Below are 14096 nucleotides of genomic sequence, written 5' to 3'. Positions count from 1 at the left end.
TCCCAGGTTGGTGGTGAAGAGTCAACTCCACACCTGACACCAGAGGTGCTGAATCATTTACTGCAGCGGAAAAGAAAGGCAGGGGATGATTGTGTCTTTAGGCAGGAAGAGAATGTGTATTTGTAAATGGGTCTAAGAAAGCGGAATCTGTAAATTCCCTTGGGCTCAGTGTTGGAGGTATAGGCAGGATGAACAACCACATTCCCCCCCCTCCCCCATTTCCTCTGGTTAAATAGTCCCACAGTACACACAGACAGAGAGAGTCTGAGATGTGCATCAGTTCTGGTTCTGGATGACAATATCACATGTGGTTGGTATTTCCTTTCTCACACTGTCAGCCACAGAATCAGTCAGCAGACATACAATAACTACTCTGCTACTTAGCAGCGATCTGATCAGATACGTTTGTTGAAGGATTTTTGACAGGGTTGGCCATTGGTCAAATAGGACTGTTGAGCTGAGACGTCTAGTACACTGATGGCCAGTACACTGATGGCTCATTGACGTCCTGTGATGTGGTGGCAACCAGCGCTGAACAATACGTTTTTTTGGCAGCTGTCAGCGCAGCCAGCCAAACCTTGCATTGTTTCTCGTTCAGCTGCGTACCGTGGGACCATTTTACTTGCATATGCGTCTAAATGTTCTGCTGTGCGACCTGAAATATTAATTTAGGAGCATTAGTGCGCCTAGAAAAATGAAGCATTCTAACTTTAATACCTCCAAATATTTTGAATTGTGCTCCTGAATTTCTTTGTGTGCGCCTTCATTTTTCTACTTAGGTGCTCACGTGCTCCTTGTAATACATTTAAAAGGTCAGCGTAGAGCCCTGTACCTGAGTCATCATTAAGTAGAAGAGGAATCGGTTCAAGGGGCACAGTTTTCTCAATCATGTCAGACCGAATAGGTTACACTTTTCAAATCTCATGACAATCCAGGGCCTGGCTGATGCTCTGTTGTGTTCCTCTGTGTGTCTCTTGATGTGGGTCAGTGTCGAGGCGGCGGTGGCTGCTTTCGCCCAGGCCCGCGCCCCTGGGATCTACAAAGGTGACTACCTCAAGGAGCTCTTCCGTCGCTATGGAGATGTCGAAGATGCCCCCCCCGCCCCCGCGCTGCCAGAGTGGTGCTTCGATGACGACGACGGCGACCAGGACGACGATGGCAACGTGATTGGCCAAGAGTCTCAGTCAGGCCCCTCCTCCTCTGAGTCGGCGCCAGGGAAACGGAGGAAGGAGAGACTAAAATTTGTGAGACTCAGACTGACTGAGAAAAGAGAGGGCACTGGGGAAATGGGCTGTTTCCAAGTAGAGAGGCTGTGTCCCTAATGGTAAACTAACCCCTATATAGGAAATGCATTGCCATTTGGGATGCAGTCTGAGAGTGACCGAGCACTGGGGAAATGGGCTGAAGCTTAGGAGCTGAGAGAGGATATCCATTGGTTCTGCTCCAGATGACACATAGCTCATGTGGTGTGACTGAGAACCGCATGGGACCCTCTGATATTGGCGCTCTCCAAATGTACATCATATGCCTCTTAACTCGGTGCAAGAGGAAACTCTTCTGAAGTGATACAAACGAGGGCAAATTTGCTTAAATCCCCAGAAACATATATAAAAAAGATACGGGGCCCTCATCTATTTTTCAATATGCATCCCAAATGGCACTCCTATTTAGTGAACTACTTTGGACTAAGGCACATAGAGCTCTGGTCGGAAGTAGTGCACTATTATAGGGAATAGGATGCCATTTTGGACATAGTCTGTCACATACCCAATGAGTGCACCACACCATGGAATGATGGCATTAGATAACAGAAAATCTTCAGCAAATGTAATTTCTTGGCTGTTTCCCCGAGCTGTTCGGATTGTGTGTTTTGAATAGGACGTCAATGTATTTTTTTTAAATGTCTGTTGTGTGCTCTGTCTTTCTCAGGGTGCTATATTCGTGGAGGGGGTCACAGTGAAAGGCGTCACACAGGTCACCACACAGCCTAAATTGGCCGAGATCCAACGGAAGTGTCAGGAGTTTGCGGAATGGGAAAAGTGAGGATTCTTTCTCTCTACTGATCTCTTTCTCAATCTCTCTCTCTTTGTCATATATTCCCTTCTAGTGTGTGTGTGACTCACTCTTACTGGAGATTTTATAGGCTTTGTACTGTTATAGATGTCCGCATGCTTCCCATCCAAAACAGTTTGTGCATATTTTTTTTTTGTGTATTTTTAGTATATATATTTTCTTACCACCTTTTCGACCCCAATTTTGTGGTATCCAATTGGCAACTCCTGTACGGACTCGGGAGAGGCAACGGTAGAGAACCGGTGCGTCCTCCAAAACACAACCCAACCAAGCCGCAGTGCTTGTTGACAGAATACTCACTTAACCCGGAAGGCAGACGCCCCCAATGTGTCGGAGGAAACACTGTACACCTGGCGACCGTGTCAGCTTGCACTGCGCCCGGGCCGCCACAGGAGTCGCTAGAGTGCGATGGGACAAGGATATCCCGGCCGGCCAAACCCTCCCATAACCCGGACGATGCTGGGCCAATTGTGCGCCGCCCCATGTCTCCTGGTCGGCTGCGACAGACCCTGGACACAAACCAATTTGTGCATATTTAGTGACGTTTTTGTTCGTTTTGGTCTTCAGCAAGGTTTTTTTCCGGCTGTTTGTGCACTCTCCATTTTTTCTTGTGGCATGCCGAAGGGTGGTAGCTGAAGTCTATGGCCCTTCGTTGGTGATTGGTCAACAGTAAGGATTCTTCAATTAAGTGTTTGTCATTCATTGAGAGACTCGTTTTCATTCAATTGAGAATTACTCAACCAAACATCTTAGCTGGAAGTAAAATTGTGCGGATAAGTCCGCGGAACAAAATAAATCAAGAAATCAAATATATTTTTTATAATCTTAGATGAATTTGGACTTTTTTGATGAAGTGTACACTGGCTATGGTGTCTCGAGGGCGAGACTACTGTTGCCCCTTTTTTGTCTCGTTTTTCAAGATAAGGTCTTAAGGGAGTATGTAAGGCACAAACATTCACTTCGCCAAGCTGAATTCTGCTAGGAGAAAACCGAACCTAGTATGCAGACGCCTTAAGCGGTACAAGGGTAGGAAATGACTGTTCTGCCATAGGTGTCTTTTTTCTTTACTAGCGATATGGAGGAATTGTGGTGTTTCAGCTCTACAGCATCATGTCTCATATAAGAGAGGAGTTTCATGTAAGAGTTTTATAAAGCCGTCTGAATTTCCAATCGCTGATGTTCTCACCAGGGCATTGTTGATAAAAAGGGTATTCTGTGTGTGTTCTAGGTCTGGGTTTCCAGGTGCTCAGCCCGTGTCCATGGACAGGCGGAACCTTCGCTTTCTGGAACAGAATCCCTACAAGGTCAGCTGGAAGGCCGACGGCACACGGTGAGTCCCTCGTCTTTCAGTGTCCTCTCTCCTCCTATATGACCACAAAGGGCTCACAACAGGTTGGTTAACACACTTGTAGAATTCCTATCCAACTGTGCTTCACTGGAGGACTTGAATATGAATCAATTTGTGCAGTGGATTTGGCTATTTAGCTGTTTTCTCTCCTCTCCCTGGTATTTAGCTTCTAGTCCTCACTGACAATATGCAGGAATATTATAGTGTGCAGCACATGCCTTTTTATATGGCAGTATCTGACTGGGCACTTGGCACTGATCCCCTGGCTTCATTTATCATTCATTTTCCTGGCCTTTTAGTCAGGGCTGTGAGCTGAATACTAACATTGTTCCCGTACACTGCAAACATGGATTTTAATCGTCTTCGATTAGCCCAGCGCACTTGAGTGGCAGCGCTACTCGGTTTGTGTGGAGGTTGGCTTTAATTGCAGATTGGCTGGACAGAGGAAGCCACAGGAGTACCCAGGGGCTGTGGCTGTCTCCCACAAATCTCCTTCCCACTGGAATAAGACTCCCAACAGACTAACACAGATCATCTTTCCAATCACTTTTCAGTGTGAATTGTTTTGCCTTCCCATACCCTGGAGGCCAGCGTCCTGTCCAGGGGCTGTACTTGTTTTTAGTATTCTGGCGGCCTGTGCTGAAACACTTCCTCTCTTGATACGCTGGTGAATATTTCATGAAGCAATGCAGTCAATTTGAGAAATTTGACATATCAGTGCTTTCATTTCCTGAGGGAGTGAGGTGAGTGGTCAGTGGAGACCTGGCACCCATCCAAGAAGGAACTGCCATGTCCAACCAGCTCTCTTCAGCTACCAACCCTTGGTCAATGTCACTGATGGGGGTCCTTGGCGCTCTGGGTCTTTTCGAAGAAAGGCCCCAGACGCTCGTACTTATATAAGTGAGAAGAATCAGGCCTACCTCAATCATTTAGGGGCAATTCCCTTCATCTGTACAAAGGCGGTCCATAGGCTGATGGCAGGCCGTGCTTAGAGCAGATTTAGGTTTTCCAGAGCCGAGATGGGTTTCCCATCTAAAACTCCTTGACTATGTCCCAAATGGCACACTATTCCCTACAGTGTGCTACTTTTGACCAGGGCCCATAGGGCAAGTGAATTATATAGGGAATAGGGTGCCATTTGGGACGCAGGCGCCATGTGCTGTTCAGATAAATGAGAGTAACTTGTTTTCTCCTGAGAGCCCAGCCAGGCCTTTTTATTCAATTTGCAACGGCTCGCCTGTGGTGGAACCACTGCCTTCCCGCCCACTGCCTGCTTGCCTTTCAGCTTTCCTCCAACCACTTCTTACAATGTTCCTTCATCTTATTGCCACTTTAATGCATCTCCAATCGCTTATTGTACAGGAGATGAAACAAGCTCACTCTATGGCTTTTTGCTTATTTGTTTCCCCTGGCCTGCATTACAAAGTACGTTATGAATGAGCCCTTGTGGGTTGGAAGCCATGGTAAATGTTCAAATTGTTGCTCTGTAGTTTTTGTTGTTGTAATATCAATTGGGATTGAGTCGTGCCAGTTCATTCATGCATGACTGAGTAGCGTCATCATGAACAGGTCCCAGTCGTTGTTTAAATGCCCAGTTGGAAGGGAAGCAAAGATAATGGAAGTGAAAGTAGTGGGAGTCATTGAATAAATGCAAGTCTGTCAGAAACTGACGTTGATCTGTCCTTTGCTGGAGCAAATTGAGCCCTTCACACCAGATAAAGATGTCTTATCACACAATGCACAGTACTGCTCCATCAGTACACCAATAACAGGGCTTAGAGATATCGAAGCAATGATACTTCCTGAGATTTGCCTTCGGGGATTGCTTTCTGGCTGATGCAGCTGTCTACCTTTTTTGAGTTTACTTAACCTTTTAACATGCTGTCTGGTATCTATCCAGGTTACAGCTCAATGCTACAAGCACTCTGAGACTCCATTCTCCCCATCCCTCAGAGCTTCTCATCACTCCGCAAGAGACCTCTTACCTTAGGTGTATTCATTAGTCGGAAATCTGTTGCTAAACCGTTTACTGTTTGCTGTAGGAAGTAAATGGAATGAAACTGGGAGGGACCTACCTGAATTTTTTTCCAATAAACTCTTGTCTTTGTTGCAAAAGAAAATCTGTTTGAAGTAAACAGATGTAATCAGACTAATGAATACACCCCTTGACATCTCTTACAGAAGGTGTGGGCAACCCTGGTCCTGGAGTACCGCAGGCACTTCATATTTTTGATTTAACCAACCTGGAAGACCAGGTGTGTTGAATTAAGGCAATCACTTAACTGATCAATTGACCAGGTGTGGTGCCCACGTTGGAACATAATCCTGTAGTACCTGTGGTACTCCAAGACCAGTTTTGCCTACCCCTGTCTAACAGTAACTGTCCAGTGAAGATATGGGTACAGTACCAGTCAAAAGTTTGGACACCTACTCATTCAAGGATTTTTCTTTATTTGTGCTGTTTTTATTTATTTATTTTTATAATAGTGAAGACATCTAAACTATGAAATAACACACATGGAATCATGTAGTCACCAAAAAGGTGTGGAATTTCTTTACTTCTTAATGCGTTTGAGTCAATCAGTTCTTGTGACAAGGTAGGGGGGTATACAGAAGATATCCCTATTTGGTAAAAGACCAGGTCCATATTATGGCAAGACCAGCTCAAATAAGCAAAGAGAAACGACAGTCCATCATTACTTTAAGACATGAAGGTCAGTCAATCTGGAAAATGTCAAGAACTTTGAAAGTTTATTCAAGTGCATTCTCAAAAACCATCAAGTGCTATGATGAAACTGGCTCTCATGAGGACCGCCACAGGAAAGCAAGACCCAAAGTTACCTCTGCTGCAGAGGATAAGTTCATTAGAGTTACCAGCCTCAGAAATTACAGCCCGAATCAATGCTTCACAGAGTTCAAATAATAGACACCTCGACGTCAACTGTTCAGAGGAGACTGCGTGACTAAGACCTTCATGGTCAAATTGCTGCAAAGAAATCACAACTAAAGACACCAATAAGAAGAGACTTGCTTGGGCCAAGAAACACAAGCAATGTGTAGACCGGTGGAAATCTGTCCTTTTGATCTGATGTGCCCAAATTTGAGATTTTTTGGTTCGAACCGCTGTGTCTTTGTGAGACGCAGAGTAGGTGAACGGATGAACTCTGCATGTGTGGTTCCCACCTTGAAGCATGGAAGAGGAGGTGTGGGTGGTGCTTTGCTGGTGATGCTGTCAGTGATTTTATTTAGAATTCAAGGCACACTTAACCAGCATGGCTTCCACAGCATTCTGTAGCGACACGCCATCTCATCTAGTTTGCCCTTAGTTTTTCAACAGGAAAATGACCCAACAACCCTTACACAGCCTGAAGGTGTATCTGACCAAGAAGGAGAGTGATGGAGTGCTGCATCACATGACCAATTGAGATGGTTTGGGATGAGTCGGACCGCCGAGTGAAGGAAAAGCAGCCAACAAGTGCTCAGCATACGTGGGAACTCCTTCGACTGTTGGAAATGCATTCCAGGTGAAGCTGGTTGAGAGAATGCCAAGAGTGTGCAAAGCTGTCATCATGGTAAAGTGTGGCTATTTGAAGAGTCTCATCTAAAATATATTTTGATTTGTTTAACACTTTCTTTTGGTTACTACATGATTCCATATGTGTTATTTCATACTTTTGATGTTTTCTCTATTCTACAATGTTGAAAATGTAAAAAATAAAGAAGAAGCCTTGAATAATTAGGTCAACGTGTGTGTGGGGGGGGGCCTCATACCCCAAATATTTTGTTGATCCATCCTTTACTTGTAGGTGTAGAAAAAGCATTCATTTTAAGAAAACACTCAGTAAAACCCCACCTCAAACTTGATTTGGAAACAAAACTTTTGCTTTAAACATTGTCATCCAGTAGCTTTTTCCTTTTTCTCCCCCAAATTCTCTGGTGGGGAGAAGGAGACTAGGAAGGTCTCAGGATTGCACACTGCACAAGCTGGTTAGAAATCCACAGCCGGTGTTAGTTGTATATGCTTTTGTCCGTTTTGCTATCTCGCAAGTCACTTCCATTTCAAATGATGTGGTTTGTAAGAGACTGCTGGCTGTTTAGAAGCAGTTATCAAGCTAACGTTAGTTGGCATGTTACCTATCGTGGCTAGCCAACAAGAATAAAGATCCTCCACACAACAACCATCTCTCCTTTCCTTCTATTTTTAATCCTATGGTTTTTAGCTAAAAGTTGGATATCAACAGGAAACCTAGTTAGCTGTTGTTGACTGATCAAGGAAGCACCAGTTAGTTAGTTAGTTAGCTAGCTTAGCTGCTAGGGGCACACATTATTTGCAAACACAGTATTTGTTGTGTTGAGTGAGTCTGCCAGATCAGAGGCATTTAGGGATGACTACGTGTGAAATTGATAGGTGCGTGAATTGGACCATATTGCTGTCCTGCCTGAGCATTTGAAATGTAACAAGTACTTTTGGGTGTAAGGTGAAAATGTATGGGAGTGAAAATTACATGTAGTGGAGTAAAGTTGTCAAATATAAATAGTAAAGTATAGATACTACTTAAATATTTTTACTTAGTTACTTTACACCACTAGTTTTGATGTATCTTTTGTTGCAATTACTGTTTTTGCAGGGGCAGGTCTCCAGATATTTTTTCACAAATGCATAAAAAAAAAAATGTTCTTCACAGTAGACAAACAGACTTACAAAAAAAATAAGACAGCCAAACCCGTTCCTAAAAGTCCCACCGACATGGTCTGCCACATGGCATAAGTAATAACTGTGCACTTGCATACCATTTCAGGATTTTGCTCAAGAAATTGAATCGAACAGATTTGCTTGTAATAGGCCCTGAAGCCTTCTGAAAGTCTTCTGAAATATACGGCTCTGTGTAATAGAGAGCTTAAATAATTCCAAATCGAAAGGAGGAGTGAATCATTTTATGGGGCATTCAAAGGAGCTAAACTCTGTACCTGTGCAGTTTTGGAGGGAATGGCATAGGGGTGAACACCCCAGTAACCCAATAGGAGCTCATCATTAGCAACTCGGAAGAGTCTCACCGCAAGCTGCTTGGCCAATATCAAAAGTAGAACCCTGCTGCAAAAAAAGCTCAACTACCGCACAGAAAAACTCATCTGGTGACGTCCGACTCAGCGTCTTCTTAAGTTTACGTTCTCTCTAGCAGCCACCGGCCTTCCTCCTTTTTTTTTTTTTGACAGCTTTTTAGAGACGAGAATACATCAGTTAGATAATGCTCCGCTGCCTCAGCTAAACTGACATTTTAATGGCTTAGTTGGTTTTTCTCACTTTTTTTTTCTCCCTATTTTCCTCCAGTGTGCTAAGCTGACAACAGTAATGCCTTAGTCATTGTTCCTTTAGGCCTACATCTTATTCTTCTATTTCCATCCAGGTAGTGTGGAAGGTTCACACTGAGTTGAATGTTGGACATTGGTTTGGGATGCGTGCAGAGCATATGGGATTATTCAGCAAGTTAATTTTTTTGTGTGGATATTTGCATGATTAGCTGTCTCTTCTTTGGCGGCGGTAGAGCTCAGGTAATGAGTACCGCTGCTCTTGTCACTGGAGGATGGTTGACATTTTAAGGTCTCACGATGATGAAATTAAATTGCGCCTATTTTGTCAATCGGGGACATTTTTGTTCCGACAGATCGTGTCCGGATATCTTCTATTGTTTGTGGGGATGAAAAATGGGGCCCATTTGGAAGCCCACTAAGTGGTCATGGGCAATTTCACTACATTTTCAGGGCCATTCATATAGCTAGAAGTTGTAAAAGCTCCATTTTGTAGCAAGGTCTTTTTTTTCGAAATGTGAGAGGTTGTCAAATAAGGGGAATATTTATTTCAGAGACATGCTTTGCTGGTTTTCCTGTGTTTTTGTTTGCAATTTTTCTTTCACCTCACACAGTTTAATATAATAATATATGCTATTTAGCAGGCACTTTTATCCAAAACTACTTATGGTAATGCTTACATTTTCACATTGGTGACCCCATAACCTTGTTTGAAGCCCCAACCTCCATTAACTGAGCCACAGGACCACCAGTTTGATGTGTTTGCCTGTTTAGCGAATAACAAGTTCAATATGTGAATTGTGTGTCTGTCAGGTGCGATAAACACGCAGGTGCTGAATAAAGAGCATTGATGATATTGATACACCCCCCTCCTCCTTGGGCCTGGTTAAACGTCCTCTCGAATTAATGATGGTGATGTTTAGCTACATAAAGCCTGAAAAGCAGCACCTCTCTGATCGCCTCTCTCAGGATGCTTTCCGAATGACGTCCTATTCTCGATATAGTGCACTTCTTTTGACCAGAGCCCAATGGGCCATGGTCAAAATGGTGCACGATAAAGGGAAAAGGGTGTCATTTGGGACAGATGGACGCACCATGGGTCAATTGCTTGTGTGGCGGCGTTGGAGGCGTTCGCTGATCTGCATATGCTCCCGTGCTATGATGATGAGATTAGTTTTTAATCTCCACCACCTTCGGCCGTAATTAATCACCAGAACTGTTTCGTAATAATTAATAAGTGTTCACATTACTGAAATATGAGCCCTCAATGCCAGAAGCAGTTAGAGCTGGGAAATTATTGCCACATGTTGGCGATACTATTTAATTGGAATTTCAAGGATGCTCACGCATATTTCTTCAGGAAGGAAATTTACTGATTGATTGCCAAGGTGCAGTTTGATCTTAATTTATCTTCCCCAGGCCCCTCACGGATTATGCAATGAATTCCTGACTCTTATCTCAGTCGTTACATATCCCGCATGCTGCCTGGCAGGGCACATTTTAACTGCTGTATTGGAAATGTGTCTCTGGACTCAAGCTGGTCCTGCAAGATTGGTCAGCAGGAGTGACGGACCGCTGAGGGGGGTCTGAGTAGTTTGGGACGTAGTGGTCTTGGGGGAGGGGGTGGGGGGGGCTCTCCTGGCTGTCAGCGATGGTTTGATCCTTGTCCTGATCCAAGGGTTGGAGAAGAGGGAGAGTGACACTAATCAATGTGGTCCCTGGGTCTCCATTATCTCAGCCCAACAGTGGAAAGAGCTTAACTCCTCTTTTCTCCTTCCTCGCACCCCTTTCTCTACCCTAGCCGCAGTCATTTTCTCAAAATGAGCAATCAATGGGACTGATGGTGTTTAATAAAAAAAGAAAGAACTGATGGTGTAAGGCGTTGTGTTAGATTGTATCTCTAGGCTTGCTATTGAAGGAGACTTAGGCACTGGTTGTTTATCTAATGTTGGCAGTTATTATGCTATGCCTCTCACTAACTTTTTATTGTGTTGATCTGCCAGATTTTCAATATTCAGATGTAGGATCTTAATTTGAAATGTGAAGCTAGAATCCTTAATAGAAACAATAACAAAGCAGTCACCCCACCTCCCAGTTTTGGTCCCCAACAAAATAATTATGTTGTTTCGACCAAGAGTCATCTTTTAAATGTGTATTTTTCCATATATATAGACACATCCCATGTGTTTTAATCAAATCAACTATATTCACTGAGCTTGTCCGATGCTTTTAAGAGAACCGTTTGATTTAAATAATTAAGACACTCGCACACAAGCAACTAGAGAGACTCCGACCGTAATTGATTTGCTTGTGCCGGGGCTGGCTCAAACTAGCTGTGACCAGCACCAGTTCACTCTCTTCTCCCTGCTGCACAGAACATCAACAGTGTTATTGCACTGTCTGTGTTGCTGAAGCTGCAACATAGTTAGACATTTCGGACTAAAAAATTGTTACCGAAATCCTTCATTTGTTTAGGAAAAACATTCTCTCAACCCTCGCCCTCTTTACGTGACACATGTATGCATCGCATGCACGTGACCAATAGGGCCTGACCTATGGCACATCATAATCGCATCAATAAATTGGTTATAACAAACTCTGAACACCGTAAAACTTGTGACAGCAAAATGGATGCAGAGGATGTGACAAATGAACTTGGTTGCACAGGAAGTGAAGGGGAAGTCAGATGTGTGGGATACATTTGACTATTTGTGGGAAATACCGGAGATCAAGAAAAGGAAGGTAAGGAGCAAGCGGCAGGGTAGCCTAGTGGTTAGAGCGTTGGACTAGTAACCGAAAGGTTGCAAGTTCGAATCCCTGAGCTGACAAGGTACAAATCTGTCGTTCTGCCCCTGAACAGGCAGTTAACCCACTGTTCCTAGGCCGTCATTGAAAATAAGAAGTTGTTCTTAACTGACTTGCCTAGTAAAATAAAGGTAAAATATATATATATTTTTTTAAAAGCACTGTTCCAAACAGGTGCTGTTAGATTACAATATAATTTTCCTGACCCTTTGGAACAATTTGAACAACACTAAATAAATGATAAAGCGTATCAGAGAGTGTTGTAAAGCCTTTATTACAGCAAAGACCAAAAAACGGTCACTTTCATTCGTGAATGCAATTTCTGAAATGGAACAGTTTAGGCCTATTGTTTACGTAAATTTTTTTTAATGGGCGCTTTGTCATTTTATTGACATGAATGACTCCTATGCTGTGATGACATGAACAAATCAATTGTTGATTGATACAGTAGCATCATACATAGTGTACAGTACATTCGGAAAGTATGCAGACCCCTTGACGTGTTCCGCATTTACATCCTTATTCTAAAATCTAAGCCCCCCCCCCCCCATCAACAAAGTAAAAACAGGTCATTAGAATTTTTTGCAAATGTATTAAAAATTTAACTTTGACATTTACATAAGTATTCAGACCCTTTGGCAGCGATTACAGCCTCGAGTCTTCTTGGGTATGACGCTACAAGCTTGGCACAGCTGTATTTGGGGAGTTTCTCACATTCTTCTCTGCAGATCCCCTCAAGCTATGTCAGGTTGGATGGGGAGCATCGCTGCACAGGTATTTTCAGGTCTCTTCAGAGATGTTTGATCTTGTTCAAGTCCGGGCCCTGGCTGGGCCACTCGGGGACATTGAGAGACTTGTCCCGAAGCCACTCCTTCATTGTCTTGACTGTGGGCTTTGGGTTGTTGTCCTGTTGGAAGGTGAACCTTTGCTCCAGTCCCGGCCGTTGAAAAACATCCCCACAGCATGATGCTGCCACCACCATGCTTCACCGTAGGGATGGTACCAGGTTTCCTCCAGACGTGACTTTAGCATTCAGGCCAAAGAATTCAATATTGGTTTCATCAGACCAGAGAATCTTGTTTCTTATGGTCCTAAGAGTCCTTTCGGTGCCTTTTGGGCAAACTCCAGGCGAGCTGTCATGTGCCTTTTTGATGAGGAGTGGCCACTACCATAAAGGCCTGATTGGTGTAGTGCTGCAGAGATGGTTGTCCTTCTGGAAGGTTCTCCCATCTCCACAGATGAGCTCTGGAGTTCTGTCAAAGTGCTTGATCCTATACATCTAAGCTAGTTATCGTCATCTTTCAGAGCCTTTCTACACTCGTCCACCACTGTAGGTAGTAGTAGGACCCTATAAAATTTGCGCTGCAGAAGGAATCCAGACATTAAAACGTAATTCAACAACATTCAGATGTATTGAATTTATAATCTTGTAATTTGGCCAAGATTATCATTAGACATTAATAAAATGCAGCAGTGATTTAGGTATTCTGTAAACCTTCTGACGAGGCAACGGCACAGGAAATGCTCGTCTGTGCATTCGCTTTTGTCTTCCGCTGTGTAGCAGTCATCGACGATGCCAATGGCAAATATCTTCTGGTCGCTGGAAAAGCTTTCCCAAAAACCTTCTAAATGAAGTGTGAACTACAGTAGAAAGTAGTCTGCCTACCTGGCTGAATGATATCAATCCAGTGGCAATTTGTTTAGTAAATCTCTGCAATAACTTGCGCTACAAACACTGCTAGCCAAGTCTCTTGCTGGTGCACACTTGAATTAAAGGATATCTGCACAAAAAAATGACTTTTCGCAGACCTCAAAAGTGGTCTCCTGATGTAGTTTAAAGGGTAGGTAGGTAGCATAAATGTAACCACATTTAACATATGGATTTGAATTAGAATACGCATCAAATGTACCAAGAGTTGATATTTGCATTGGGCTGGCCCAAGCTTATGGTTTGCGCAACATTGCAATCTATGCTTAAGACCAACGCCTGGCTGTGTAAGTGGAGCACCTGTATATCTCACAGAATAGCAGCTGTAAATAGCAGCTATGCCTTGTCTGCCAGTAGATTCTGCTGCTCACCTATTGATGTTGCAAAGCTGCTTGGTCTGATCTGAGGATCACCGGGGGGGGGGGGGGGGGCTGCTGTCGCTCAGGCCTCAGCCGAAACAATGGCCGTTTGTGCATCATTAGGATCAAAGCGCTGGAGAAATAGACAAGGGGGAAAAACTGCCTTTTATAACCTTACTGGAGGACTGGGGCTGCAGGTGGAGAGGGATGTCTGCCAGTATGGATAATTAGTCATTTTGAATTGTTGTAGGGCCTACATTTTGGGGATCCATGATAGTTTGGCACTGGGTATACAGTGTCATTATGATGGTCTGAAAGCGGGAGTGAGAGAGAGTGGGGGTGGCTTATCCTTGACTGATGAGGAAGGGCCCTTCAGAGAGTGACAGCAGAGACATGGCTAACTGGCCAATTAGATGGCAGGTGGACCACTTTGGCCCTGCAATAAATGTTTTTTTCCCTCTGTGGGTGTCATCTGCCCACTTCCAAAATATAGCTA

At 43.8% G+C, this 14096-nt stretch overlaps 1 protein-coding gene across 2 annotated transcripts in view; it reads left to right on the top strand.

Moving 5' to 3' along the window:
- The window catches only part of rngtt (RNA guanylyltransferase and 5'-phosphatase), a 144900-nt gene that overhangs the window by 19677 nt on the left and 111127 nt on the right, over window positions 1–14096 (top strand). For both annotated transcript variants that reach the window (XM_020455435.2, XM_020455434.2), the window contains 3 exons: window positions 989–1244; window positions 1930–2039; window positions 3302–3403. In XM_020455435.2, coding sequence (XP_020311024.1) covers window positions 989–1244; window positions 1930–2039; window positions 3302–3403 — 468 coding nt within the window. The remainder of the gene's footprint in view (window positions 1–988; window positions 1245–1929; window positions 2040–3301; window positions 3404–14096) is intronic.

Source organism: Oncorhynchus kisutch, linkage group LG21, assembly GCF_002021735.2.
Source record: "Oncorhynchus kisutch isolate 150728-3 linkage group LG21, Okis_V2, whole genome shotgun sequence".
Taxonomy (NCBI): Eukaryota; Metazoa; Chordata; class Actinopteri; order Salmoniformes; family Salmonidae; genus Oncorhynchus; species Oncorhynchus kisutch.
The sequence above is the reverse complement of the archived record's forward strand: the minus strand, read 5'-3'. Positions and strand labels throughout refer to the sequence as shown.